The 27001-nt window shown below is 48.7% G+C and overlaps 2 protein-coding genes and 1 non-coding gene across 3 annotated transcripts; all 3 read right to left on the reverse strand.

Annotated features, from left to right (window-relative positions):
- Positions 1 to 645: 645 nt before the first annotated feature.
- On the reverse strand, positions 646 to 2207 carry Ctxn1 (cortexin 1). Its single transcript, XM_041678116.1, has 2 exons — positions 2048 to 2207; positions 646 to 1638 (listed from the first exon to the last, which is right to left on the reverse strand). The coding sequence occupies exon 2, from the start codon at positions 1616 to 1618 to the stop codon at positions 1370 to 1372; it is 249 nt and encodes an 82-aa protein (XP_041534050.1). The 5' UTR covers positions 1619 to 1638; positions 2048 to 2207; the 3' UTR covers positions 646 to 1369.
- A 567-nt stretch (positions 2208 to 2774) lies between these two features.
- Timm44 (translocase of inner mitochondrial membrane 44) lies at positions 2775 to 18565 on the reverse strand. Its single transcript, XM_041678053.1, has 13 exons — positions 18438 to 18565; positions 16781 to 16876; positions 13082 to 13252; positions 12320 to 12400; positions 11748 to 11897; positions 11526 to 11665; positions 11160 to 11245; positions 10489 to 10581; positions 10275 to 10399; positions 8932 to 8982; positions 5898 to 5987; positions 3576 to 3686; positions 2775 to 3287 (listed from the first exon to the last, which is right to left on the reverse strand). Exons 1-13 carry the CDS (start codon positions 18480 to 18482, stop codon positions 3168 to 3170), a joined length of 1359 nt encoding a protein of 452 aa, XP_041533987.1. The 5' UTR covers positions 18483 to 18565; the 3' UTR covers positions 2775 to 3167.
- A 7635-nt stretch (positions 18566 to 26200) lies between these two features.
- LOC121465209 lies at positions 26201 to 26308 on the reverse strand. Its single transcript, XR_005976635.1, has one exon. It is a non-coding gene; the product is annotated as a U6 spliceosomal RNA (small nuclear RNA).
- Between the last annotated feature and the right edge of the window lie 693 nt (positions 26309 to 27001).

The following is a 27001-nucleotide window of genomic DNA, read 5'->3' on the forward strand; positions in this document are numbered from 1 at the left end:
TTTCTGGGAGTGAGTAAAATTTCTGTTCCCTGAGCTGTGCCTTCACATGGCTTTCCTTTTATAGAAAGGCTCAGTTCTCCCCACACACATTGCACACGGCTCCCTGAGGCTCACAACACAGCTCCCAGGCAGACTATGGAGCCTAGCCAGCCCACTCCATGGTCGCAGCCCCACAAAGCCAAACCCACAGGTTCTGAGGCACACCTGATGGTGGGAACAGAAGGCATCACGTTCAGGATTTTGGGGGCTGCAGGTTGGGTTCTGGAAAACAACCCCATCCTAGCTTCCCATAGTCCTCAGTGACTCCCTGGGTCAAGAGGAAAAGAGTATGTATGTGTGGGGGTGTCTCAACTATGCTATGAGCTAGGGGGATGGATGACTGTTAGCTCCCCCACCACCTCTAAAGCTACTGAAAGGTCGTGTATGAAATTGGGGATTTACAGGACTAGGCAGCAGTTAAAACAGCAGTTCTGGGCTCTAATTCCAGATCAAGGAAGGACTTGCTTGAGGCAAGTCATTCTAGCAGCTTGGCCTTCGGTCCCATAGAAGGGGTATCCTAACAGGGGCTTGGCTTTCTCACAAGTTCCCAGAAGCAAACAGGCTAAGAACAGGACTGGCTAACTCAGCACTCTGCTGGGCATGCAGTAAGCGCTCAATAACAGCTTTATTTTCATCTCCATTGTTCAGAAGCAGGGAGGAGTGAAAAGGCAAGAAGAGGGCGCAGGGACATGGAGTTGGGAGGGGCAGAGGAAAGGCCTCTAACCTGTGCTGGGGCTGGGGCTAGGGCTGGGAAGGGGATGAGCCTGCTTGGATTCCTCCTGCACATAGAGTGCCAGACATTCTTGACACAGCCGCAGGTGGGGTTCCGGGGTCTGTCTCTAGGGCAGGCTGTACCATGCTTTGTAGGTAGGCAGCGTCCATAGTGAGCCGAAGTGAGCCTGCCTGCCAGGGCCAGAACTTAAGGAGCGCATTGAAATTGGCGATGATCACAATAGGGGACAGAAGGGGATAGAGGAGTCCACATTCCTAGGAAAGGATGTAACATTCATGCCTGGTTGGTAACTGGGGAAGGCTGAGGTTGGTGCGGGATGATTCGCCCAGTAGGGATACAGAGCTGAGTGATCAGCAGTGGGCATGAGAGTGCAGAGAGAAGGGGACGGGGCAGATAAAGGCACCAGGTGGGGTTCTGGCCCGGCCAGGAAGGGAGATGGGTGGCTAAGGGGGTAAGGACTGGGTTTCTCCAAATGCCTTCAACTCCGGCCTAGGGCATCTGGGGCACAATACTGAGTGCAGTCCAGGCTGGTGGCATTCCTCCACCGGGCCGGCCCTCCCTGGATCTCAGAGGACCGGCCCGGGACTCGGTGCCCCCTTACACCAAGGCATAGTCGAACTGCCCTCGTTCGAGCGCCTCCTTGTGGTCGGTCCAGGACGAGGCAGGCATCCGGCTATAGGGGTCTAGCAGTATGCGCACACAGCGCACCATCAACAGAACCAACACCACGAGCAGGCAGAGCACGAAGGCGAACACCGTGCGTTGTTCGACGTCCAGGCCCGCGCCCACCGGGGGCCCCGTCGATGGCGGCAGTGGCTCCGGTGACAGTGTCCACGCCGCGCTCATAGCTCACATCGCCGCGCGCCCTGCAGAGAGAGAGGGGTGCCCACCCCGGGGTCCGCGGGGATGAGGCTACGCCCTCTCTGCACCTCCATCCACCCCTTCTGGAGTCGCCCCTTTGCAGTATCCTGCAACAACGTCCCTGTTCTTGCTGCCGTCTCCGGGCTACGCCCATGCCCAGCCTGTGTGCTCTGCCACTACAGTCACTCCGGGACCCAACTCTAGCGGTGCGTGCAGGTGGGGTCGCTGAGAGCCAGGACGGGGCTACTCAGATCCGCCTAGTCCGCGCACAACAGGTGCGAACGCGCTGGGCCAAAGACCCGAGCTGCACGGTTTAAACTGGTCCCCACCCCGCTCCCTTTGTTCTCCGTCCTCAGCCCAAGACCCCCTCCCCCACCCGTTGCCGCCTCCCCAGCCACAGCGCGCCCCCCTCACCCTTGGTCCTAGACGGGGACCGGCCGCCCCGCAGCCCCTCTCTCTCCGGGGACTCCTGCGCTGCTCTGCTCTGGTCTTCCCCCGGTGGCGGCGGTAGTGGCGGAGGCTGTAGCAGCCCCGGCTCAGCCCACCCCACCCGCCCCTGAAGCGGTGGAGACCGAGGGAGGAAGGAGAGGCGCGCGCCAGCCGGGCCGCCGCGGCTGTTCCCATGGCGACGGGGGCGGGGCCGTGAGGGGTGGAGGATGTACTGGGAGCGGCGCCTGGGCTTGTGACCCCGCCCCGGTCTGCTTACCGGGAGACAGGACCTTCTCACCACTACTGCCTGTGGAGACAGCCCAAGCTCCAGATCCAGTTCTCAGGGTACTGAAGACCTCACCAGGGTGTGGGTAGTAGTAGCCTCCACTACGGGGAAGTCTTACCCTGACCTCCGTATCTCTGTTCTTCCCGACCGACCCCTCATCCCAATCTCTGTTTTACGAGGATCCTGATGCGCCCAGGTACCACCACCCATTAGTGTTTAAGATGCTCAGTCTCAGGGAGCCCTCAACTCAACAGAGACCAGATAGCTGGGGTGGTTATTACTCTCCACAAGAGGACAGGGTCCTGGCCTGAGAAGGCGGCACCCTATCTAGCTATAATCCTCCACTGACCTTGAAGGTCTCTCTATCACAGGCCTTCAGTCTCAGCCTTCCCAGAAGAGACATATACTTCAGACCGTTCGAAAGCCTCTTCTGCACTTTGGTATTTTATTATGTCCAGATCTTAGGCTTACGTACAGGAAGAGCATTGATTTAAAAAAAAAAATTAAGCAGCTTGGCAGGCCATGCCAGTGGACTACTTAGAACAGCAGGCCAGGCCTCATCCCACTGACCACAGGAGTCCCTGGGCTGGGACTTCGTGACACTGCCAGCAGTCCCCTGTGGCATTCTGGGGTACTTCCCAACCCTGCCAGGCACCTCCAGCCTTTTCCTTGTCCAGTGATTTCACAACTGCCCTGAAGAACTTGGGGCAGAGGCCATACATGGTCTTGTCGGTCTTGTGCCAAGGTGCCTCATGGAACCTCTGTGTATCTGTCCCACGATGGTCTAGCTCTGGAGCTGCCTAGACACCACCGCTGCCCTCAGAGGATCTGTTCTGTGCTGGAGGCTGAAATGTCCAGAAGGCGCCAGGCAGCATAAGGGTTGAGCTCCTGCTGGTCTCTGCAGAGTGCCCACACGTACAGCATGCGTAGGACCTTGTCCTGTGGAGACCCAGCAGAGTGAGGGGCCAGGCTTGATGGGTATACAGGGGGGCTTCTGAGCAACGCAAGGAAGGCTCTAGGAGGGGCCAGGGAGGGGTGCCTGGGGCTTTTGGCTCTGGTTACTGCTCAGACAAGATGGTGGATAAGATCCCAATTACTAGTTGTTTCTCTCAAACTTCAGAACCCTCCTGGCTCCAAGCTGGGTGGGGTCTATGCTGGGCAGGTACGCACAGGGCTTTCTGTGTGAGAAGCTGTCCCAAACCTCCATTCCCTCAATTCCCCACTCACCGGGTCACCCTCAACCACCTCGCCTTTGGGGTTCTTGATCACCATCACCAACTGGGCTTGAAAGGTGACGATCAACACAGGGCCCTGCTCCATCATCTTGCCCATGGCCAGCTGCAAGCAACACATAAGCATGGGCCTCAGTATAGCATACCCTCCCACTACCCTGGAGATGAAAAGCCCCAAAGCTGCATCCTGTAGGAAAGAGGCTTGACACCTTGCCCTGCTAAAAGCACGGTACCCCTCCACCACTTTGGGGGAGTGATTTTCCAACAGGCTCCTTCTCATGGACGCCAGGCCTTCAACTATGGGATTCTCTGTCCCCGGCCTGGAGGTGAGGGAGGGCAGGAAGTTGACTCTGCTTTGCCTGCAGCTCCCACCAGTAAAGAAGTCTGGGTGGCTGAAGCTCAGCTGCCTGTTAGGCCATGCTGCAGAGGCTGAAGCAGCACTGCAGTAGGCTCAAGGGCTCAACGCTCACTAAGGGCCCAACAGCACAGGTGCTCCTGGACACAAGATGCAGGGCATCCTGATAAACCCACTTAAAAATAGCACTGAAGGGCCGGAGAGATGGCTCAGAGGTTAAGAGCACTGATTGCCCTTCCAGAGATCCTGAGTTCAATTCCCAGAAACCACATGGTGGCTCACAACCATCTGTTAGGAGATCTGATACTCTCTTTCGGCCTGTAGGCATACATGCAGGTAGAACACTGCATACATAATAAATAAATAAATTAAAAAAAAAACAGCATTGAATAGGCGCAGTGGTGGTGCACGCCTTTAATCCCAGCACTGGAGAGGCAGAAGCAGGCAGAACTCTGTGAGTGCAAGGCCAGTCTGGTCTATAGAACGAGTTCTAAGACAGCCAGAGCTGCATAGAAAAACCCTGTCTACAACTTCCCTCAACAGAAAATATCATTGAAAACTCACTAAAATACCAAATATAACATGCATCCTAGCAAGTTATGTTGGCCTTCACGTGAACATGATTATCTAATGCAAAGCTTATTTCTACTTTGATAGAACACCTTGGGTAACCCAAGCTGGCCTCGAATTCACTATAGTTATAAACGGCCCTGAATTCCACTGCCTCAGCCTTTAAATGCTGGGATTATCACATCCAGTCAACATAACCTATTTTATAATAAAATTATAGATTTTAAAAAATATGGCTGTATTATTTAGCCCAGAATGTCCTTGAACTTTTGGGATCCTCCTATCTCAACATCCAGAGTGCTGGAATTAAAGGTGAGTGCCACCATGTCTGGCTCACTGCATAGAATTCTGCTTGCTATTTCTCATTTGTATCCGAGGAGTATGTATGCTAATATGTGCACATAAAGAGAGACCAGCGCAGGATAACAGGTGCCTTTTCCTATTGCACTCCACCTTGTTTTTGAGAGGGGGTCTCTTATTGAACCTTACACTCAACATTTTAGCTAGGCTGGCCGGCCAACAAATCTCCCAGAATCTGCTTGTTTCCACCTAAAAGCTTGGGAGTTAGAGGCATGAGCAGCCATGCCTGCCTGGCTTTTTAAACTCAATGTCACTTGCTTTTACAGCAAGTGCTCTTACCCGAACAGAGCCATCTTCCTCAGCCTTGACAGAATTTTAAACAAAATCTGAAGTATGGTATCAACCAAATTCACTAATATGCAATAATCACTTTTACACCATTAAGAAGTTAAAACCAACCAATCAACCAAACAAACAAAAAACGAAACAAACAAAAAACTCTAGGCATGGTGACCCAGGCCTTTGATCCAAGCACCCAGGAGGCAGAGGCAATGGGTGTGAGTTTGAGGCCAGCCTGGTCTAAGTAATAAGTTTCATAAGTTCCAGGCCAGCCAAGGCTACAGAATGAGACCCTGGAGAGAGAGGGCCAGTCAAGGTGTAGCTTATTGGCAGAGCACTTCCCACCATAGGCAGGGCCCTTGAATCAGTCTCTATCGCCCTCAGACCTCCCTCCAAAACTAACCAAACACCAGCCAATCTAAGACACATCATTTAGCTGGGGATCTCTTATACTCCAACTACAGAAATAAGCAAAGCTTTGTGAGGCAGACCATACATTTTTGCTTGTTGTTGTACTAGGAATTCAACCTGGGTCTTACATATGCTAGGCCAGAACTCTTACCACTGAGCTATAACCCCAGTCCTCTTCTTACTTTTTCTTTTGAAACAGTGTCATTAAGTTACCCAGATTAGCCTGGAACTCAGTCAGTAGCCCAAGCAGACCTTGAACTCAAGACCTATAGGCCTGGCTGTGTTACAGGCTATGTCAGCTGGTGCTTCACTCTGACCGTTCCTTCCCTTGGGGTGACTTACGTCCACATTGCTGATGTCGAGGATTCTGGAGTGGAACTGGAGGCCCAGAGCCTTGGCCTGCTGGATAGGGTGGGCCAGCTGGCTGTAAGTCTGCAATGAGAGGCAACAGGCCCATGTGATCAGTCACTGATGGAGTTGGGTCATACCCAGAAGTGGAGCCATGTTCACATACTCCAGCACTGAGAGGGGCAGAAGCCAAGAGCACAAGTCCAAGCCCAGAAGTAAAGTACGCTGCTCTTCGCTGGCCAGAACTGAACACTTGCTTCTCATTATGCAAAGAGCCACACTCCCAAGTGGGAGCAGCATTAATCAGTACAGTAGGTAATTCCACAGCATCATCCAAAGGACACTCCCAGGGTGTCTGGGTGGACTCTTGGCTGATCTCTACTCTTCCAAGATTCACCTCCCCTAGAATCCTGGCCTGGAATCAGATGTCTTTTCTAGGATTTGTCCCAAACCTATGAGCTGCCCTGGAACTTACTGCTGAGTGGCCTCTCTCATAGAACACCCAAGGTGCCACTCTCTACTGCCCCAAGAGCCTTGGGGGCATATGGCCACGTGCTAGAGAGCAGTTTCACTGAGCTTGGAGGCAACTAGGACAGAAAAATGCATTAAGAGGGCCAGGGGACAAGCAGTGGTTCTGGGGTGGGGAAGTGGCTCAGTGGATTAAGCACTTGCTGCACAAGTCTGTGATCCCAGAACTTCTGCAGTGAGATGGGAGGCTGTGACAGAAGAAATCTCTGGAAGCTCTTGGGATAGCTAGAGAGCCTGTCCCACACAAGATGGAAGATGATGATCAACACTTGAGATTGTTCTAAGACCTCCACACGGGGGCTGGAGAGATGGTTCAGTGGTTAAGAGCACTGACTGCTCTTCCAGAGGACCCGGGTTCAATTCCCAGCACCCACATGGCAGCTCATAACTGTCAGAAGATCCAGTTCCAGGGGATCTGACACCTTCACACCAATGCACATAAAATAAAGTTAAATAAACCAAAAAAATTAAAATAAATAAAAAATAAAAAAAAAAAGAAATAAGACCTCCACACATGCATCATGGCACAAGCACACACGCATATCACATAAACATACAAAGCAATGTCAGCCCCACCTGGTGAGTTTCTGCTGTTTGTTGCTATAGAGATGAGTTTCACATAGCCCAAGCTAGCCTTGAATTCTATATAGCAAAAGATAAATCTGAACATCCCAGTAGTGGGATGGTAAGCATATGTCTCCATCACCCATGCAATGCTGGGTATCAAACCCAGAGCTTCCAGCATGTTAGGCAAGCACTCTAAAAACAGAGCCACATCCCAGACCCATGCACTTCTTTAAGACAACATTTTAAAGACACCTTACTTGTAAGCAACCAGAATTTCAGCTGTGTTCTAAGGGGTACTAGGCCACTCTTGGGTAGAGGATCAGTCACAACTTCGTGGTTCCAAGGGAGGGAGTGGGGAGGGGGAGGAGGACTCTGACTGGCTCCTCTCATAAATGCCCGCTAGCTTAGTCACAGTGCAGGGGAGTATTTAAAAAGACAACCTGACAAATCTCTGCTTTTCCCAAGCTGTTTGTGAGCTGGGCGCAGAATAGGACGAGCCAAAAAAAGGCCCTAGATTGCTTCACACAAAGAAGCTGGAGGAAAGAAAACAAAACAAAAACCCCACAACCCTGCCTGGAGAGACAGCCAGAAGCCAGCAGGGTGAGGTGAGGTGGCCTGACAGACCAGACGAAAGCAGGAGTTCCATGGGGACAGGGAGGCTGCCAGGAGGAAGCAGACGGCATGTGCTCCCGGGGAAGATGCTGGCCTCCCCACAGCCTGCTCTGCCAGTGACCCTGGGAACTTCAGCCCTGACTCCGGGAAGCAGCTGGGGCATCATCAGAACACAGTGTCCGTCCTCGGGCGGGAACCCTACCCACACTTCTGTTTTGGTCTGTGTTATATTATCTTATTAGAGGGAGGACTTGCTGTGACACATACTTCAGTGCCCACAGTTAACTCTCACAGTCACCACAAGGGGCACCATGTGGAGGCTCAAGAGTGCTAGGAGAATTTCATATATCCAAGTGACCTCTTCTATCCTCTTCCTGAACTTGAGGCCCCCAACGTGCACATTCAAGGTCATCTTACATGGGGTCCCAGTCATAGCCACGTGAACCAGGACAGAAAAGAGACAGCAGGCCACCTTGGAAATCTCACATCATTCTGTGGCATGAATCGTTTCTGTAATTCTCTTTAATCAAAATTAGTTTATGAGTGCTGGGAAGATGGCTCAGCTGGTAAAGCCCTTTCTGTGCAAGTATGAGGAGTGGAGTCTGGATCCCAAGAACCCACATAAAAGAGGGATAGGTGTGGAGGTTTTCTAAGTCCAGAGTCCTGTAGGTGGAAACAGGGAGCCCCTGGGCAAGTTGGCTAGCCAGACCAGGTGAAACAACAAGCTCTAGCTTCAGTAAAGACTTTGCCTCTATACAAGGTGGAGAGCGATTATCATCAACCTTCATCAGTCTTCAAGCTTCCAGATGCATGTGCCTGTACACACACACACACACCCATACACAGATACATATGCCACATGATACTCCAGATCCCATCAGTTTACAGGGCTGAAGATATAGGGGTCAGAAGGTGGAGGGAGAGAAGGGAAACTAGGAAACTGGCAGTTGTGGACCAGGCTTTGCATTAGGCACTAAACAGAGAAGGGATCGTTTCTGACATTTCTAGTTTCCAGCTGAAGACTCAGCGCCTGACCTGTGGGTACCTGTGCATCACACACAGAAGAAAGGACAGATGAATGGGCTGTTGGGCTCTGTGGGAACAAAGTATACCAGACATGAGGACCTCCCTCCCACTGGACTTAGGCCAGAGCCACCCAAGCAGACTTCTATGCTACTCGTTTATTTCTGCAGTGCTGTGATGGAACCCAAGACAATACACATGCTAGGAAAATGCCCGGCCCTGAGGCCCACCCCAGCCCTTCTGACTGTTTCTGCTTCGCTTTCTGTGGGCTAAAATGAGAAAGCAGTACTCTACTCACAGCTTCATAGCACCAGTCTTTGAGAATGTCGAGCTCCCCAGAAATCATGGCCTAAATAGGGAAAAGGAAAAAATAAGCATGAGAAAGTGGGTGGGCTTTTGCAGCAGAATGCTTGAGAACAGTCTCTGGCAGCAGCCCTTCCTGAAGACCCCTGGACTCCTGTTCCTCAGCTTAGGTCTGGGGGAAGAGGCTGGGTGAGATGACAGGCAGCCGTGGATGTCCTGGGAGGGAGCACTCAAGTCCCTGCATTAATATTCATACAGCTCTGGTCTTTTGGGTGCAGGACAAGGAAAGGCAGGGGAGCAGGGAGCGCTCACAGTGGAGGAGTTGCCTTCCAGCTCTACCTCCCTAAGGACCAGGTTTAGGAGAGCAAGAAACGAGGCAGGCTGCAGAGGGAGGTAGAGGATATGCCACGCAAACCTAGGGCTAGTTCTGCTGAGGAGGGTGAGGGAGGTGCCCAGGGAGAAAGCAAGGACCAGCTGGGGCACATCCCCGGAGAGGCTGCCCGGGTAACACCTGCTGTTCTTGGTGATCGCTCCCTTCCCACCTCCTCTCAGTTCTGCCCAAAGCGTGAGAAGGAGCTGAGAAACTGGAAAGAGAGGAGCAGATGAAGCACAAGGAGGCAAGAGGAGGGAGTAAGGACTGGGGGCTGGTGTCTTTTCCTATAGGGCTGCCCCAGATCCTGCCATATTCCAGGGGCTTCAGGGAGGCAGATGGACCGCAAATACAGGTACACTGTATTGTGATCTGAACAAGACATGCCCTCCTGACTTACAAACCAAAGATGCAAGAACATCTGAGGAGTATGAATGTCAGAAATACCAGAGACAGTGAATCCAGACCTCACCTCTGGTCTGGCCAGGGCGTTCTAGATCTCAACAAAAATGTAGTGGCTGTTTGCTTCTCCCTGATGCCCGAAAAGCCAGGGCCCTTAGGCTGTTCCCAAATGGCTTCAGGAGAACTATAGCAGAAGGTACAGTGCAGAGCTTCTGGGACAAGAGCTGTGACTGCAGGACCACAAAGGCAGAGAGAAACCCGTCCTGGAGCTATGATGCCCCACGGAGAAGGCAAGAAACTTCTACAGCTATCCTCACAGGAGCCAGCACTAACTGCCATGGGACGGGCACAGGACTCTGTAGGAGGGGGAATTAGGAGTCATAGCCTAAGGTGCAGCAGCCGAAGTCAGGTAAGCAGCCTAGGAGCAGCAGATCTGCTCAGAAAACAGTCCCAGCAACCTGGTTAACCTGAGGTAATCTAGACTCAGTCTGAGGGTAACCACCTAGAATGAGGGGGAGGGGGTGCAGCAGGCCAAGGCTCCACAATAGTTGCAGCATGGATCGCACCTCTAGGATGTTAGGGATGATGTCACTCTCACACTGCCGAAGAAAGCGGTCCTTGTCGAAGTTTGGGTCCGCTCTAAGGATCTCTGTGAGCACCTCTGACATTTCTGTCTTTGAGAAAAGGCCCCCTGCAGGGAGACAAGCCCTCAGTTTAGAGCCTACATTCCACCCCTGACTGTAGCCACAGCAGAGAGGAGGGTATTGAAGCCACACTCACCCAGCAAGTCAGTGACTTTGTCTGTTAAGGCCCGGGATGCCCGGATGAGAACATTGTCACTCTCATCGTACTTTATCTTCATCTCAAAGAAGCCTATGGAGGGTACACGCAGGGGCTAGAGACAGGACCTTTCTAAGAAGATTCCAGTTCCTGAGAACTCCCTACAAGACGCCCCTTCTTGACATGGGTCAGATCTAGGCAAGCCATCTGTTGGGCTTCGACCTGCCTCATCTTAGCATGTGGATATTCAACCCACCTACCTGGAAAAATGCAGAAACTCAGTTACAGTCCCAAAGGGGCTGTGCAAAATTTGGGATGCCACCCCTGCTGGCTGTTGCCTCCACTACAAAGGAAACACAGGCCTCTAGTAGTCCTCACAGGAGAAGGAACAAAGGTATGTAGCCAGTGGCTCTCCTGCTCAGCCGCTGGAGAAATCCTGTGCCTGGCTGAAAAGTGAAGGTCAGTCCCATCTCTGTCAATTCCAGGGCTCCTGACACCCTAACTAGTCACCAAGTATCTTACTGACAGAATCAACAGCTAGACAGGTAGGAGGCCCTAAGGAGGTGCGCAGCCCTATCTGATATCATCTCTCCTTCTGTAAGTGGGGCTCTGCCTGGCTAGTATCTGCTGCCACTGTCCTGCCCAGGACCCAGTAGGCTGGCCACACTCACGGTTGAACACCACATTGTTGTTTTTGAAGTCCTTCCACTGCTGGTACCACTTGGAGTCCTTGTGTAGCACAAGCCCCAACGCTTCCCTGGGGGAGAAGGCAGGTGCCTAGAATGAAGTGCAGACCCCAGAGCCCTGCACGCTCCTGTGACCACTGGGAGGTCAGCAGAGGTTAACTTCACATCAAGGAGCTTCAACTCCACCCTTCCTTCCTCTTCTTTCCTCCATTGCTCTCTCTCTTCCCCCAGTTCTCTGGAGGGAGCCAGGAACCCCAAGAAGAGAAACAGACTTGGGCAGGCACCTCCCAGAGGACCCTGGAAACAGACCCTAGGTGGCCAGGACCACTCAGGGACCTGTCTGGGACCTACTCATTAGCCTGGAACACTTTGTCTTCTTTGAACTTGGCTCCAGCAAACTCCGTCCTTTTCCGGAGCCGCTCGGGCCGGCGGTAGGGCCCCGTCTGTCCTAGTACACTCTCATCAATCTCCTTCTTCACCGACTCTACACCCTGTAAGGGAGAGCAGGCCTGTGGTCGCTGAGGGCCACCAGCCTTGGGGGTCCCTGCCCCTGCCTGGGCCAGACTCACTCACCTGGGAGATGGCTTTGAAGGCTGCCGTCTTGCCCAGCTTCTCCCCGCCCTTGGATACCGACTCTGCTGATTGCTTGGCTGTCCTGGCAGCCTCTTCTACCCCCTCCTTGATCTTCCGGCCAAGGTCACTCTTACTGACTTCATCAAGACTCTACTGAGACAGAGACAGAGGGGAGGACGCTGCACAGGTCTACAACACAGTCTTGAAAGGAATGCTGCACTCTACCCCTGCAGTTCAGGACTGATTCTCCCTGGATGAGCAAGAGTGGAATGGGAATTCCCAGCCAGGGGGTTCCCAGGAAACAACTAGCAACATGAGAGGAGGCTGCCTAAGCCAGAACGGAATGCTGCCCCTCCAGGAGGGTCCTGCACCCACCTGCACCCTCACCTGGGTGTGAGTGTCCCTCCCCTTCTACTTTCAGACGTGAAGAACAAAAATGCCCACTTTACCTTCTATTCTCATCCCAGGCTAACATAAACACTTTAATCCTGTGAGTTCCAGTGGGATTCACGCCCCTGAACCCTTCACGCCCCTCACTTAATCCCAGCTGTGGGGTCAGCCTCGAGCCTTACCTCCTTCACGGTCCCTGTCAGTTCCCCAAGCTTCTTCTTTATGGCTTCACTGGTTCGCACAGTTTCTGACTCGATGGATTTCTACGGTCACAGAATTGCCTCTTTTTATTAGGTATCAGTGAACTCGCTCATCCAACCAAAGGAGCCCAGGAGCATTTTCTTGGCTGCTGCAACTCTACGAAGAACTCCAACCCCATGCATGCCCACCCAGAGGGTTCTTATTACCCAGCGGCATGGGATCCCCAAGCTCTGATCTTTCTCTGAGTGGAAAGAGATAGTCCTGCCAGCCACTACTCAGCAATGCCATTTTACCTCTAGCGCAACCTCGGGGGCCTGGCCTGCTCTATTCCCAGATAACTCATTCTTTACTGATGTGACAAGGACACCTTCCACCAGGCTGAAGTCACACAAGGAATGTCATCCAAATAGATAGCTTGGGAATACATAGATGGAAAAGACCTTGCTGGGGACTAGTGGGTATCAACAGAATAGAATACAGAGGGATGTAGGCTAAGGGCATGGCACTCTGGAGCTCAGCTGCTCACGGGTAGACAGGGGCACTGTGCCTCCCCACAGGGTACTTGCATGGTACAAAAATGCAAGGACCAGGCCCAGTGGCCATAGCTTGACGGCTGTTCAAGAGACATTAATGTCAGGAGGCCTAGGCAACCAGCTCATGTCCTGATACCTTTTAATCAATGACCTGGTCACCTTTCCCAGCAGCTCTGGTCCAGGGAATAAAGACAGGAGTGAGGTACTTACATATTTTCTTCTGGCTTCCTGGAGAGCATCTGATTCTTCTAGCTTCTTTGCCTCATCTCGGAACTTTTTTATACTCTCTTTCATCTCTTTGTTTTTGGCTAATTCTTGTTTGATGTTGTCTAGTAAGCCCGACAAAAACCCTTTTCTGTTCCCAGTAGAATAGGATTTGGTCTAGAAAGAATGTAAAATTGAAAAGAAAGAAGGAAAGTTTAGAGGCTGGAAAGGCACACGTGATAACATCTGGTTACCACTGGGTGCCCGGTTTCCTCCCTTCTGTTGACAGTGGTCTTTAACAGTGAATATGTCTCTTTTATTATAACAGAATTTGAGTTACAGAAACACCCATGACAAGCCACCACAGTAAATCTTATGTCCACAGGTTCATATCTATTGATGTTATCAACAAGTCAAATATATAAAAAAATAAAAACTTGCATACCAATGTTCTACCATATTAGTCAGCATGTAAGATATGGAACCAAACTAGGTGTCCAACAACATGGGAATGGACAAAGAGGATGGCATTTGTTTTTGTTTTCAGCCATAAAGAATAAAGTTATGGTTGGGTATGACAGCACATGCCTTTAATCCCAGCACTTGGGAGGCAGAGGAAGGCGGGTCTCTGAATTCAAGGCCAGCCTAGTCTACAGAATGAGTTCCAGGACAGCCAGAGTTACTTAGAGAAAAACTGTCTCAAAAAACAAAACAAAACAAAAACAAAAAAACAAAAATAGAGACAGACAGACAGACAGATAAATGAAGGGATGAATAAATGAATGAATGGAGTTTTACGGTCTTCTGAAAAATTGGAGATAATCATATTAAGTGAATATAAGTTATACTCAGACAAATACTTTGTACACTTCCTCAGTGTAGGTGTGTATATATACAGATATGGAAGTACAATCAAAGCTGGGGAACAAAAGGGACTAATGGGTAGGCCAAGAAAAGGAAATGGCCTCATATAACTGTATAGTTAAAAACAAACAAAGCTTCCAAGCTAGGAGTAGCTGCACATGCTATCACCCTAGCACTCAAAGGACAGGCCTGAGTTCTATCCCTGGGTCCCTGGACTTACATGGTGGAAGGAGTGAACAGGTTCTTATTTTTTTTTTTTTTTCAAAACAGGGTTTCTCTGTAGCTTTGGAGCCTGTCCTGGAGCTAGCTCTTGTAGACCAGGCTGGCCTTAAACTCACAGAGATCCGCCTGCCTCTGCCTCCTGAGTGCTGGGATTAAAGACATGCACCACCACCACCTGTGTGGTGAACAGATTCTTGAAAGTTGTCCTCTGATCTCTAGAACCATGCCATGGTAGAAACACTTCTCAAAAAACAAATGTGAGCAGCAGCAGCAGCAACAACAACAAAAGACGCTGACACAGGAGGCTTGGATCTTTGTGACTTTGAGGCCAGCCACATCATTAAGACCTTGCCTCAAAAAAAAAAAAAAAAAACCAAAAACCAAAAAAAATATCTATAATTTACATTGAGTCAAATGTTATCAGTGTAGTTAGCTGTTAACTTGAATCACCGGAAAAACGAGTCTCAACTAAGGGGCTGTCCAGATCAGATTGGTCTGTTTGGAGAGGCGGGGGTTGTCTTGATTGACAATTAATGTAGGATAGTCCAGCCCACAGTAGATGGTGCCATTCCCTGGGCAAGGAGGGAGTCCTGAATTGTATAACAAGCCTGGCTAAGCATTGGTCTAAGAGAGCCAGTGAACACGGTTTCTTCTGTGGTTCCTTGGCTGTAAGTGCATTCCCTGGTTGGAGGTACTCTTGCGAACATACAACTAACCAGCTCAGATGTGGCTGTCTGAAAAGACCATAAACCGTGAGTCAACAGTATGACATTCTGAAAATGGCAAAACTACGGAGACAGTAAAAATACTAATGGTTGACAGCGGTCTAAGGGAAGGACGAATGAACAAGGGGAGTCCAGAGGATCATTTAGGGCAGTGAAGCTGTTTGAAGATTATGGTTAAGTATACACAGTATCATGGCTTCATGTGGGAATCAGAGGAAAGCTTGTGAATGGGTTACAGGGCCCGAACTCAAGTCTGGAGGCTTGTATAGCAAGCACTTTTATCCACTGAGTCATCTCGCTAGCCCGTTCTCACTGTTTATGTGGAGGGGTTTGCTTTGAGATAGGGTCTGGGAGCTGGTCTTGAACTTGTTATTGCTGAACTTCTGATGTTCTTGCCTCCACCTCTCAAGGGCTAGGATTACAGATGAGCACCATCATGCCTGATTAGTGGAACTGTACTGTATTTCTCTACAATGATAGAGACAAATCCTCACCCACTTGTTATACCCTCTCAGAATGCCTACGTAACACAGAAATGAACCTGAATGCAACCAGATTTCAGATCTTAACAATGTATCCACTCTGGTTTATCAGCTGTAACAATGTCACCCAGAATGGGAAATATGACTAACTGGGACCTGTGAGCAGGAAAGGGGAAAACTGGCTAGAGAGAACCCTCTGTACTTTTGTTAATTTTTTATTAGTTAATTTTGGGTTTTTTGGAGGGATAGTTTTGTTATGTAGCTAGTTTGAGATGGTTTCATTATATAGCATTGGCTAGGCTGGAACTCTCTATGTGGAGTTGACCAGGATACTGTAGAACTTACCGAGATCTGACAGCCTTTGTCACCTGAGGGCTAGGATTAAAAGCATGTACTATAAAGCCTGGTCCAGTCTATTTACTATTTACAGGATCTTATGTAGCCTAGATTAGCCTCTAACTTGCTAAGTACCTAAGGATAACCAAGAACTCCTGGTCCACCAGCCCCCAGAATGCTGGAATGACAATTGTGCATCGCTATTTCTAGTGCGTGCTGTACTATTTATACATGTCTGGGAAGCATTCTAGCAACTGAGCCACGGTCCCAACCCCATTTAATTTTTCTGTAAAGCTAAAACGGCTCTAAAAGATAGAGCCTGTCAAAAGTAAGACACCAAAGCAAGGCCACGGTGATGCAGACCTGTGACTGCAGCACTTAGGAGGTGGAAGCAAGAGGATCAACGAGTTCAAGGTGATTCTCAGCTGCACACAGGCCAGCCTGAGCTACATGAACTATCTATAAAAACAACAGTTTAAGGAAGAATGAACAGAATGTCATGTAGCCACGTGTGGCTGATGCTTGTTTCACTTGCCCAGTGGTTGAAAGTCAACTGCCTCCCTGGCTCCTGTCAAGCCACAACGGAGAACAGCAGTGAGGAAGGAATCTCTGGGATCTGTCTCGCTCCTAGAATGCCTGCAGGACAGGATCAGGAAGAAGCTGAGGAGAGGCTGTAGGCAGCAAGCATATTTGAGGCTTCCTGCCTCACTCAGTCATGACACACTAACAGAAGTAGTGACCAGGACACAATGAGACCCAAGGAATGATGGAGTGACTCTTGTCCAATACTTAAAATAACCACGCTTGGTGAGGAAGCCACAGACAGAGCCAGAGAGGTAAAATGATGCAGGATGCCTTTTCTAGCCATCAGAGCTAACTGTATGCATAATTCCCTGAGATAAGAGTGCCTCGTTGCTAGAAAAATAAAACAGGAGGCTGACCAAGAGTATCCCAGGACACCCAAAAACAAGGTCTGACTGTTGCTCTCCGTACCTCTGAAGTCCCTGACCACAGAACACTCCCCAAAGTGACTGTGCTGGCATGGTTTCCCCCCAGCCCTCTACTGGGTCACTCACCAGTGTCAGCTCTCCTCCTGGCCGGCTTATCTGGTAGCTTGAACCATGGGGTAGGTTGTGGCTGGAGAGAATTTGGACTCCTTTGCCTAGGCACCTCTAATTGGTTAAGAAAAGAGAGAGATCCATTCAGAAAAGTGGGTGACTCTGAAGGTCACCTCTGAGTCATTTGCTGACCTTGACTTCACGCCTGTTGTAAGGGAATAGGAAATTTTAAAATCTGAGTAGTAACTAGAGCTGGGCAGAAAGAGAAAATGCTGCATCTGTACCTCCAGGACCTATTCCCACCTCTGGAACTCAGGAGAGCATGGGGCCAGGAAGCCAACGAGAGTGGTAGGCACGCAGCGTGAAACATGATCTTTAGGTAAGCCCACACCACTTTTGCTGATCTCCAACTACAGACATGAACTTCCAGAGACAAACCAGTAAGTTCTTGGCCCAGGGAAAATAATGGAATAAACTTGTAATGTCCTGGTCAAACGTTCTAAATGCCCTCTGGGCGAAGAACTAGGTAACACCATGAGAAAGGGCCGTTCTTCTGCCAACTGAACTTGTAGTTGTTGTGCAGTTGAGTCCGGCACAGGTGTACTGAAACTGAATGACCTACTAGCTCCACTTTTCACTTTACGCATTTTTCTTCTTCATTTCTTCCCAGCTGGGTAAGCACTAGCAACATCCCAAACTTACAGAGATTCAGAAGTGAAGGAGATCGGGCACCATCACTGTCACCCCCACTAACTGTTAGGGTTTATTCACATGATCTGGCTGGCTAGTCTCCTTTTCCATGTGTGTTCTTCCTGAAGCTGCACACTTAGTCAAGGTGGATGACCTTTCTTTGCTTAAGTATATATACCCGTAGGTGTGCTCTCCAGGGAGATGCTCCAAACAAGCTCTTAAGGTCCAAACGCGCACACGTACCAGTATGCCCATAGTTACGGAAGGTAGAGCTCTTGGGAGTGTAAATAACCTGTTTTACATTTTCCTTCCTCTCAACAGTTAGCGGTAGATTCATACTGATCTGGGTTTTAGACAAGGTCAGGCATCCACTAGCTATGGTAAGGTTGCTTAACCTTTCTGAGCTTCAGAATCTTTACCCTAATGAAACAGGGCCAACCAACAGCAGTATAAAAAACTATATTCTTGAGTGTGCATGAAAGGCCATTGACCTAAGCCAAGAGTCCTAGGTCTTATCCAGGCAAGAATTATCTCCCGCACTTCCACACTGAGCGTTTGGAGTGGTGATTCAGGAAACACTCTCCGTAAAGAATTTGACATTCCAATGCGAACTGCGACTGTCACTTTAAAGAAAAAAAAAATTTCATCTGGCTACATTTTCTTACGGGGCACAACCTCCCTAGCCAGAGACTCCCTCGTGCACGTGGAATCAGATCCACAGATGAGTGAGAGGTTTACACGTTCCCGGGCAGCTCAGGGTACTGCGGCTCGATGCCGGGGAAGGGGTGGGGAATCGGTTCCCGCCCTCAGGCCTCCTACGTGTGCTCCCTGCTCAAGCATCGGCTGACCCAATGACCCAACCCAAGCCAGCCGTGGAACCCAAAGGGAAAGCCACGAAGGAATATGGATTGAAGAGAAGGAGGTCTCGAAAGCCGAGCGTCCAAACCCCTTAATTCTGCCCTACCAGCCCCACGCGTCTGCTCACCCGCGGACAGCGGCACCACCCGCCCCGCAGAGCTGCCGCCGCCATGTTGGAAGAGCCCGTGTGACCTTTCCGCGTCGCGCCTCGATCGCGTCAGCAGCTGCGACGGTCTCTAGAAGCACGAGCCTGGGAAAATCCGGACTGAAAGGGTTGGGGGGTGGGGAGGGAGAGAAGGGAAGAAGAGAAGGCAGCCTCTGATTGGTCCTCTGTGACGGGGTGGGGCCTGAAAAGGGACCTGCTTAGGGGCGGTCCAAGTCGCAACACCCGCACTCAGTGACCCAGCGTGGGAGGGGCCGAGGATGAGATCGGAGAGGTTAGCCTCTGCTTGAGGCTCGGGGAGGAAGGCACTTTTGAGAGACCATCTGTGGTACCCTACAACTAACGAAAGGGCAGAGGATTTGGGCTCAATTCTCAGCACCCACATGGTAGTTCTTACAACCACCTGTAACCCCAGTTCCAGGAGATCCGACGTCCTCTTCTGCCCTCCAAGGGCACCAGCCAGACACGTGGTTGAGTAGACATACAGGCCAGCAAAACACCTACCTATATACATAAAATTAAGAAGACTACAAAAAGGCGAAGCCTATTGGAGAAGATTCAGTACAGGCTCGGATAGCCTAAGAGATACCTCAATGATGGATTTTTTGGTTTTTTTTTTTTTTTTTTTGAGGGTCTTCTGTAGCACAGCGAGCAAAAGACTCATATACCTTAAGAATTCTTTAAAAAGACGGGCTTTCACCACCACGCCCAGCTGTGTAGCATTCCTAAATGCGAATCAGCAAAGACCGAACTCTTCTTAAAAAAACAAAACAAACTTGCCAGGAGGTGGTGACGGCACACCTCTAATCCCTACTCTCCAGGAGCAAAGACAAGCAGCTCTCTGGGAGTTCAAGGCCAGCCTGTTCTACAGGGCGAGTTCCAGGACAGGATCCAAAAGCTACAGAGAAACCCTGTCTCGAAAAACGAAAAAATCAAAACAAACAAACAAAAAAACCAAGCCATATTGCCAGCTCTATTACTGAATTTCATTTTATTGAAAAGCAAACAAAAAGGGGGCAGGTGGACACTAGGGAACATGCATTCCGCCTTTGTGACTATATAGACTTGTCTCTCGGGAGCTCCACTTCCAAGGGAAAGTAGTGGGAACGGCTTTTACTCTGATTTTGTGTGAAATCCTTTGTCCTAGTTTGCATCCCATTGCTATGATAAAACACTGGCCAAAAGCAACGTGGGGAGGAAAGAGTTTATTTCATTTTACAGTTCTTAGGTCACACTGCATCATGAGGAAGTCGGAACAGCAGCTCAAGGCAGGAACCTGGAGGTAAGAATTGAATCAGACTATGGCGGAACATTGATTACTGGCTCACTCCTCAAGGCTCATTCAGCTTTCTTCCTTGTACAACCTAGAATCACCTGCCTAAGTGTGGCACCACCGACAGTGTATTGGGCCCTCCCTTATCAGTCACCAAGGAATGACCTAGAGACTTCCCTGTAGGCAAGTTTGATTGAGGTATTTTCTCAATTGAGGTTCTCTCTCCCCAGATAACAGTGGCTTGTGTCAAGTTGGCAAAACACTAGCTAGCATAGTTTCATTCCAGTGTCTGATTGGACAAGTACAGGACACAAGTTTGTTGAGGTGTAGGTTAGAAAAACAGCTTCTGTAGGGAGATTGGGAAGAGGCTAAGAAAGCTGGATCTATGTAGCCCAGGAGGACTTAAAAATTCATCATTCTCCTGTCTAACTTTCCCCAGTGAAGGGACTACAGACATGGACTTCCATTCCCTGAACAAAATACAGCAGCTCAGTTATGCTTGAAACTAGAGTTGGCAAAGAAACCCAGGGCAAGTATGTCAATGGAGAACTCAAATCGGAAGAAGAGAGATGGTGTATGCCTGTTACCCCAGCACTTTAAAAGGCTGGGGCGGGAGTTAAAGGCCTTTCTCATCACAGATAGTTCAAGGCTAGTATGGTAGTCTAAATGGGAATGGCTCCCATAGGCTCGTGTTTATTTTTGTCCTTTTATGTGTATGAATGTTTTTTGTTTATTTTCGTTTTTTTGAGACAGGGTTTCTCTATAGTTTTTGGAGCCTGTCCTGGAACTAGCTTTTTTTGTTTTGTTTTGTTTTGTTTTTAAATTTATTTATTTATTTAGTATACAATGTTCTGTCTGTATGCCTACAGGCCAGAAGAGGGCTCCAGACTTCATTACAGATGGTTGTGAGCCACCATGTGGTTGCTGGGAATTGAACTCAGGACCTTTGGAAGAGCAGGCAATGCTCTTAACCACTGAGCCGTCTCTCCAGCCCTGTTTTTTTTGTTTTTTGAGACAGGGTTTCTCTGTGGTTTTGGAGCCTGTCCTGGAACTAGCTCTTGTAGACCAGGCTGGTCTCGAACTCACAGAGATCCATCTGCCTCTGCCTCCCGAGTGCTGGGATTAAAGGCGTGCGCCACCACCGCCCGGCTTGGAACTAGCTCTTTTTTTTGGTTTTTTCGAGACAGGGTTTCTCTGTGGCTTTGGAGCCTATCCTGGAACTAGCTCTGTAGACCAGGCTGTCCTTGAACTCACAGAGATCCACCTGTCTCTGCCTCCCGAGTGCTGGGATTAAAGGCGTGCGCCACCACCGCCCGGCGGAACTAGCTCTTGTAGACCAGGCAGGCCTCACACTCACAGAGATCCGCCTGCCTCTGCCTTTGAGTGCTGGATATGTGTGAACATTTTACTGCCTGTATGTCTGTGCATGCCTGGTGCCAGAGGTCAGAAGAGGTATCAGTTCCTCTAGAACTAGAGTTATAGACAGTTGTGAGCTGCCATGTGGACGCAGGGAATTGAACCTAGGCTCTCTGCAAAAGCAGCCAGTGCTATTAACTGCTGAGCCATCTCTCTAGCCCTGACTCACATGTTTGAATATGTAGCCCCTAGTTAGTGAACTTATTTGAGGGAGAATCGGGAAGTGCGGTCTTGTTGGAGGTGTCACTAGGGGCTTGAGGCTTCAAAGCCTTCCATCTCCAGTGTGCTCTGTCTTTGGTTTGTAGTTCAAGATGTAAGCTCTCAGCTATTCCTGCTATCATGCCATCATGGACTCTAACCCTTTGGAACCATAAGCCCAATTAAACACTTTTTCTTATAAGTTGCCTTAGTCATAGTAATAGAAAATTGGCTAAATATAGCTAGCCTGGGATGCATGTAACACTGTCTCAAAAAGATAACAGAAAAGAACAAATAAAAGGGAGAAAAAAGGCCACAAAATAGAAGAACGCCAGGAGACCAGACAAGACTGTTCAATGGACTGAAAGGGTACCTGGAAAATCTTGAAAAAGGCAAATATTTACCAAAGCCAGGTGAGAACTATAGCTGTTGCCTTTGCTTTGGCAGTTTAGAGTCCTTGGGGAGATGGCTACATTTATAAGTAGTTGTCCTGAAAGTATGAGGATCTGACTTCAGATACCCAGCACCAATGTAAAAACCACACTGGGAAGTGAAAACAGCAGGATCCCTGGGGCTTGCTGGCCTGCCAGCACAGCTGAATTGTGGAGCTCCCGGCTCTGTCTGAAAATACAAAGTGAAGGCCTGGAGAGACGACAAGCACGTGCTCTTCCAGAGGACCTGAGTTGGATCCGCAGCACCCGTATCAGATGGCCCACAGCTGTGTTCCTAGGGATCTGACACCCTTTACTGGCCTCTGTGGGAACATGCGAGGTACATACATGGCATTCACTTATACATACACACAAATGACAAATAAACAAGTTTTAGACAGAGGTGAAAAGCAACTGAGAAAACATCAACATTGACCGCTGACCTCAACATGTTCACACGCACACACTCACGCATGCGCACTTGTATGCACAAGTACACAAATTCTCCCCCTCCATAAAAAGAAAGAAAGAAAAAGAAGTGACAGCCAGGTATGGTGGTGCATGCCTTTAATCCCGGCACTCAGAAGATAGAGACAGGCAGATCTCCGTGAATTTTGGGCTAGCCTGATCTACAAGGCAAGTTCTAGGACAACCAGGGCTACACAGAGAAACCCTGTATCAAAAACAAACAAACAAAACACAAAGAAGTGCCTGGGGAGATGAACCAATAGGGTTTGGGTTGGATAGTGAGATAGATGTCCGACGGCAGTGTGTTGAGATTTCATTTCACATAAGGGGTCTGGATCCAGCTTGTGCTAACTCTTGAGTCAAAAGGCAAATGTTCCACAATTCTGAAGGCAGCTTTCAAACATAGCTGATATTTAATGATGAGTTACAGGGACAAATGGATTACATTAACACAAAATTAACATACAGCAAAGCCTCACTTCATTCTCTTACCACGTTACTATTATTTTGCCCTTGAGGTTGTTGACACAGTCATGGGTTACAAAAAACAACAGACCACAAATGAGATTCCATTTCCCACCCCCATCAAGGCTCACAGAACTTCATATATCATGTTTTCCTCCTTCCTTGATTGCAGGTTGTTTTTTGTTTTGTTTTGTTTTGTTTTTTTGTTCATGAGATAGGACCTTACTATGAACTCCAGGCAGGCTCATCAACCTTCTTGCCTCATCATCCAAGTTATTACTACCTGGGTGCAACTTGCCACACAAGCTCTTTTCAAAAAATTTATTATGTAGATGGGTGTTTTGCCTGCATGCATATCTAGGCAACATGTGCACGCAGTACCCGAAGAGTCCTGAAGAGCTACAGGCAGCTGTGAGCCGCCCTGTGAGTGCCGGGAATTGAACCTGGGTCCTCTGAAAGAGCAACTAGTGCTCTTAACCACTAAGCAATCTCTCCAACCCAAAGAAATGGTGGATAGTTTTCTTTTCCTTCCTTCTTTCTTCTTCTTTATGCGTGCTTTGTGCATGTATGCCTTTATATCAGAAGAGGGCATCAGATTCCATCTGTTGTGAGGGATCATGTAGTTGCTGGGAATTGAACTCAGGACCTCCAGAAGAGCAGCCAGTGCTCTTAACTGCTGAGCCATCTCTTCAGACCTGATATACAAGCTTCTTGGCTTTGCATTCAGAGGCCAAGTAAATGACACTGTTTCACAGCATCTATGTTTGTTCTTTCTTTCTTTTTTAATGTGTGTGTCTGTAACATGAATGCAGAAGTCACCTGATGTGGAAATTGGGAACTGAACTCAGGTCTTCTGGAACAACCACCAAAAGTTCTTGACCACCTCCCCTCAGGTGCATTCCATTGATAAAGATGCTTAACAATGCAAAATGCATTTTCATCAGTCTATTGCATTGCTTCTTTTCTCCACCCCTCTCCAACCCTCCCTTTCTCTGTGAAGCAAGATCTCCTGCAGCTCAGATTGGCCTTGAATTTGCTAGGCAGCCAAGGCTCCACATATTGTACCTGCATTTTTTTTTAAAGATTTATTTATTTATTTATTTTGGTTTTTCGAGACAGGGTTTCTCTGTGGCTTTGGAGCCTGTCCTGGAACTAGCTCTGTAGACCAGGCTGGTCTCGAACTCACAGAGATCCGCCTGCCTCTGCCTCCCGAGTGCTGGGATTAAAGGCGTGCGCCACCATCGCCCGGCTGTACCTGCATTTTCGAAGTTCTATACTGTGTACTGCCCGTCTCTTACCAATGCCAGCTTTGATGATGCCCTGTCAATAGCGACACCAGCTAAGGTGGGTGTGTTTACATCACAGGAAATAGCAACTACTACAAGTCAGGTGCTTTGGGGCTTATCTGAAGAGTCACTGATTGAATCTTTAATCAGAACAGCAATGCGAGGGAAGAGGGAAAGTGAATACAGATCTTTAGAGGATGATGATGACAGTTGGGGAACCAGAGAGAGGAGTGTGTGGGTGCCATACCTTTTTACTCAACATTTTTGTTTTAGAAACAAAGTCAGATGGTGTAGCAGTGTAGCCCTGGCTGGCTTGGAATTCACTTTGTAGACCAGGGTGTCTAGAAATCCCCTAGTGTGGGGATTAAAGGCATGGTCCACCATGCCCAACATTTTTTTTTTTTTTTTTGGTTTTTCGAGACAGGGTTTCTCTGTAGCTTTAGAGGTTGTCCTGGAACTAGCTCTTGTAGACCAGGCTGGCCTCGAACCATGCCCAACATTTCCCCCTCAACTTTTAACTTTGTGCTTGCCTCTGCCTTAGGTAGCCCAGATTGGCCTTTCAATATGTAAGAGGATGACCTTGAACTTGGACCGTCTTGCCTCTACCTCTTGGGTACTGGGTTTATAGGGTTACACTACTAAGACCAATGGAACCCAGGGCTTCATGCATGTCAGATGAACATGCTACTGACTGAACTCCACCTCCAAATCCTAACTCCTATTTAAAATTTCTCTTACATTTATTTAGCCCCCTCCCCCCGCACCTTCATTTGTGTAAAAGGCAAATGTTTCCCTCAGTGCACCTGTAGAGGATCAGGGGACAACCCAGGGGTCAAGGTTTGCTTGCTTGTGCCTTTTGTCCTGAGCCACTTCATATATGTATGTATTATTTATAAGTTAGAGACTTAGAGAACTTGTTATTAGTCCAGGCTGGGCTTAAACTTGAAGCTATATCTCTGCCTCAGCCTCCAAAGTACTGCAATTACAGATGTGAGGCCCACCTTGGCTTTGCATAATTTCAAAACTGCAAGAACAATTCAATGACCACTCATCAAACCGTCTTAGCCTCTTTTTTTTTTAATATTTATTTATTATGTATACAATATTCTGTCTGTGTGTATGCCTGCTGGCCAGAAGAGGGCACCAGACCTCATTACAGATGGTTGTGAGCCACCATGTGGTTGCTGGGAATTGAATTCAGGACCTTTGGAAGAACAGGCAATGCTCTTAACCTCTGAGCCATCTCTCCAACCCCCATCTTAGCCTCTTGAGTGCCGCATTGTAAATAAGTGTGTGGAGATCAGTGGGCAGCCTTGTGGAGCCGGCTCTCTTCTACCATGTGGGTGGGTTCTGGGACTCAGGATGTCATGCTTGGTAGCAGGTACTTTTACTCACTCAGACATCTTGCCAGCCCAGAATTTGTGTTGTGTGAAGCTATTCATAACAACTTTACAACTACTTGTTCCATCAGCAGGGAAACTAATCAGTGGGCTCCCAGACTCTCCCATTCATTCATATCCTCACATGTCATCACAGTTGGCTGACCTCTCTAAGCATTGCAATAATCCCATGAGGTACTTAATATTATTATTCCCATTATACTTTTTAAAACTAGGGCTGAGGATATGGATCAGTGGAAATAAGTCCCATTCCCAGCACCCACAAAGCAGTTCACCATTTAACTTCAGGCCCAGGGGAATTTGACACTCTCTTCTGACCCCAATAGGCACCTGCAGACAAAGTGCACATAAATAAATCTAAAAACCATTTTAAAAAGCATTATATTTTCTCTGTGAGTGGAAGTCAGATGACAATTTACAGGGTTGGTTCATTCTTTGCACAACATGCCTCCCGGGGATTGAACTAAGGTCAGGAGGCTTGGCATCAAGTACTTTTACCCACTCAGACATCTTGCTGGAACAACAATTTAGGCTTACTGGGCAGAAGAGATGGATCAAAGGTTCAAGGGCACTTAGTCTTGTAGTAGGCTTGGGTTCAGTTCCCAGCACTCACAATCATCTTTAACTCCAGTCGCAAGAGATCTGACACTCTCTTCTAGACTCCATGGGCACTGGGAATTAATTTGGCACAAAGACGTTCATATAGGTAAAACACTTCTAACACCAAAAATAATCTATGAAATTGAAAAAAAACTGTTTACAATATATCAAATGCTGCATTCACTTTGTGTTAAATTATATTAGTCTTTTGAATTCTGTTTCACTCTGGAGCAGGGACCATGCTAACCTCTCCTCATTCTTGTTCTAATTTTAGTGTAGGTGCTGCTGAACCCAGCACCCAGCTAGACTTCTCACAGAATTCGGCAATGATAAATGGGTGTTGTTTTGAGCCACTAAAGACATGGTAATTGGTTACAAAGAAATAGAAAACAGGTTGGGGATGTAGTGACGTATTGGTACAGGGCAGGAAGCCTTGGGTTCATCTCAGCATGGAACAGGCAAGAAAAATGTGTGGCAGTGCAGGAAGGCCACCTGAGTTCAATCTCAGGGCTCAGTCCCTGGGACCCACGTGGTGGAAGGAGAGAACCTAATTCATAAATTATCCTCTGATCTCCACCTGCCCACCTTAAAAAAAAAAAAAAGACTTCACAACATAAATCCTGGAGTCCTAATTTGGAACTGGTTTCAGAGTCATAAATAAACATGTCAACTGGGACCATTGTTTCCACAGCCAGTTATTTTTTTTTAAGATTTATTATGTACACAGTGTTCTGCCTATATGTATCCCTGCATGCAGAAGAGGGCACCAGATCTCATTACAGATTGAACTCAGGACCTCTGGAAGGGCAGTCTGTGCTCTTAACCTGAGTCATCTCTCCAGCCCCAGCCAGGTATTTTTTTTTTTTTTATGTATACAATATTCTGTCTGTGTGTATGCTGCAGGCCAGAAGAGGGCACCAGATCCCATTACAGATGGTTGTGAGCCACCATGTGGTTGCTGGGAATTGAACTCAGGACCTTTGGAAGAGCA

This window comes from Microtus oregoni, unplaced genomic scaffold (assembly GCF_018167655.1).
Source record: "Microtus oregoni isolate MIOR12 unplaced genomic scaffold, Mior012 000029F_ref0000214, whole genome shotgun sequence".
Classification (NCBI taxonomy): domain Eukaryota; kingdom Metazoa; phylum Chordata; class Mammalia; order Rodentia; family Cricetidae; genus Microtus; species Microtus oregoni.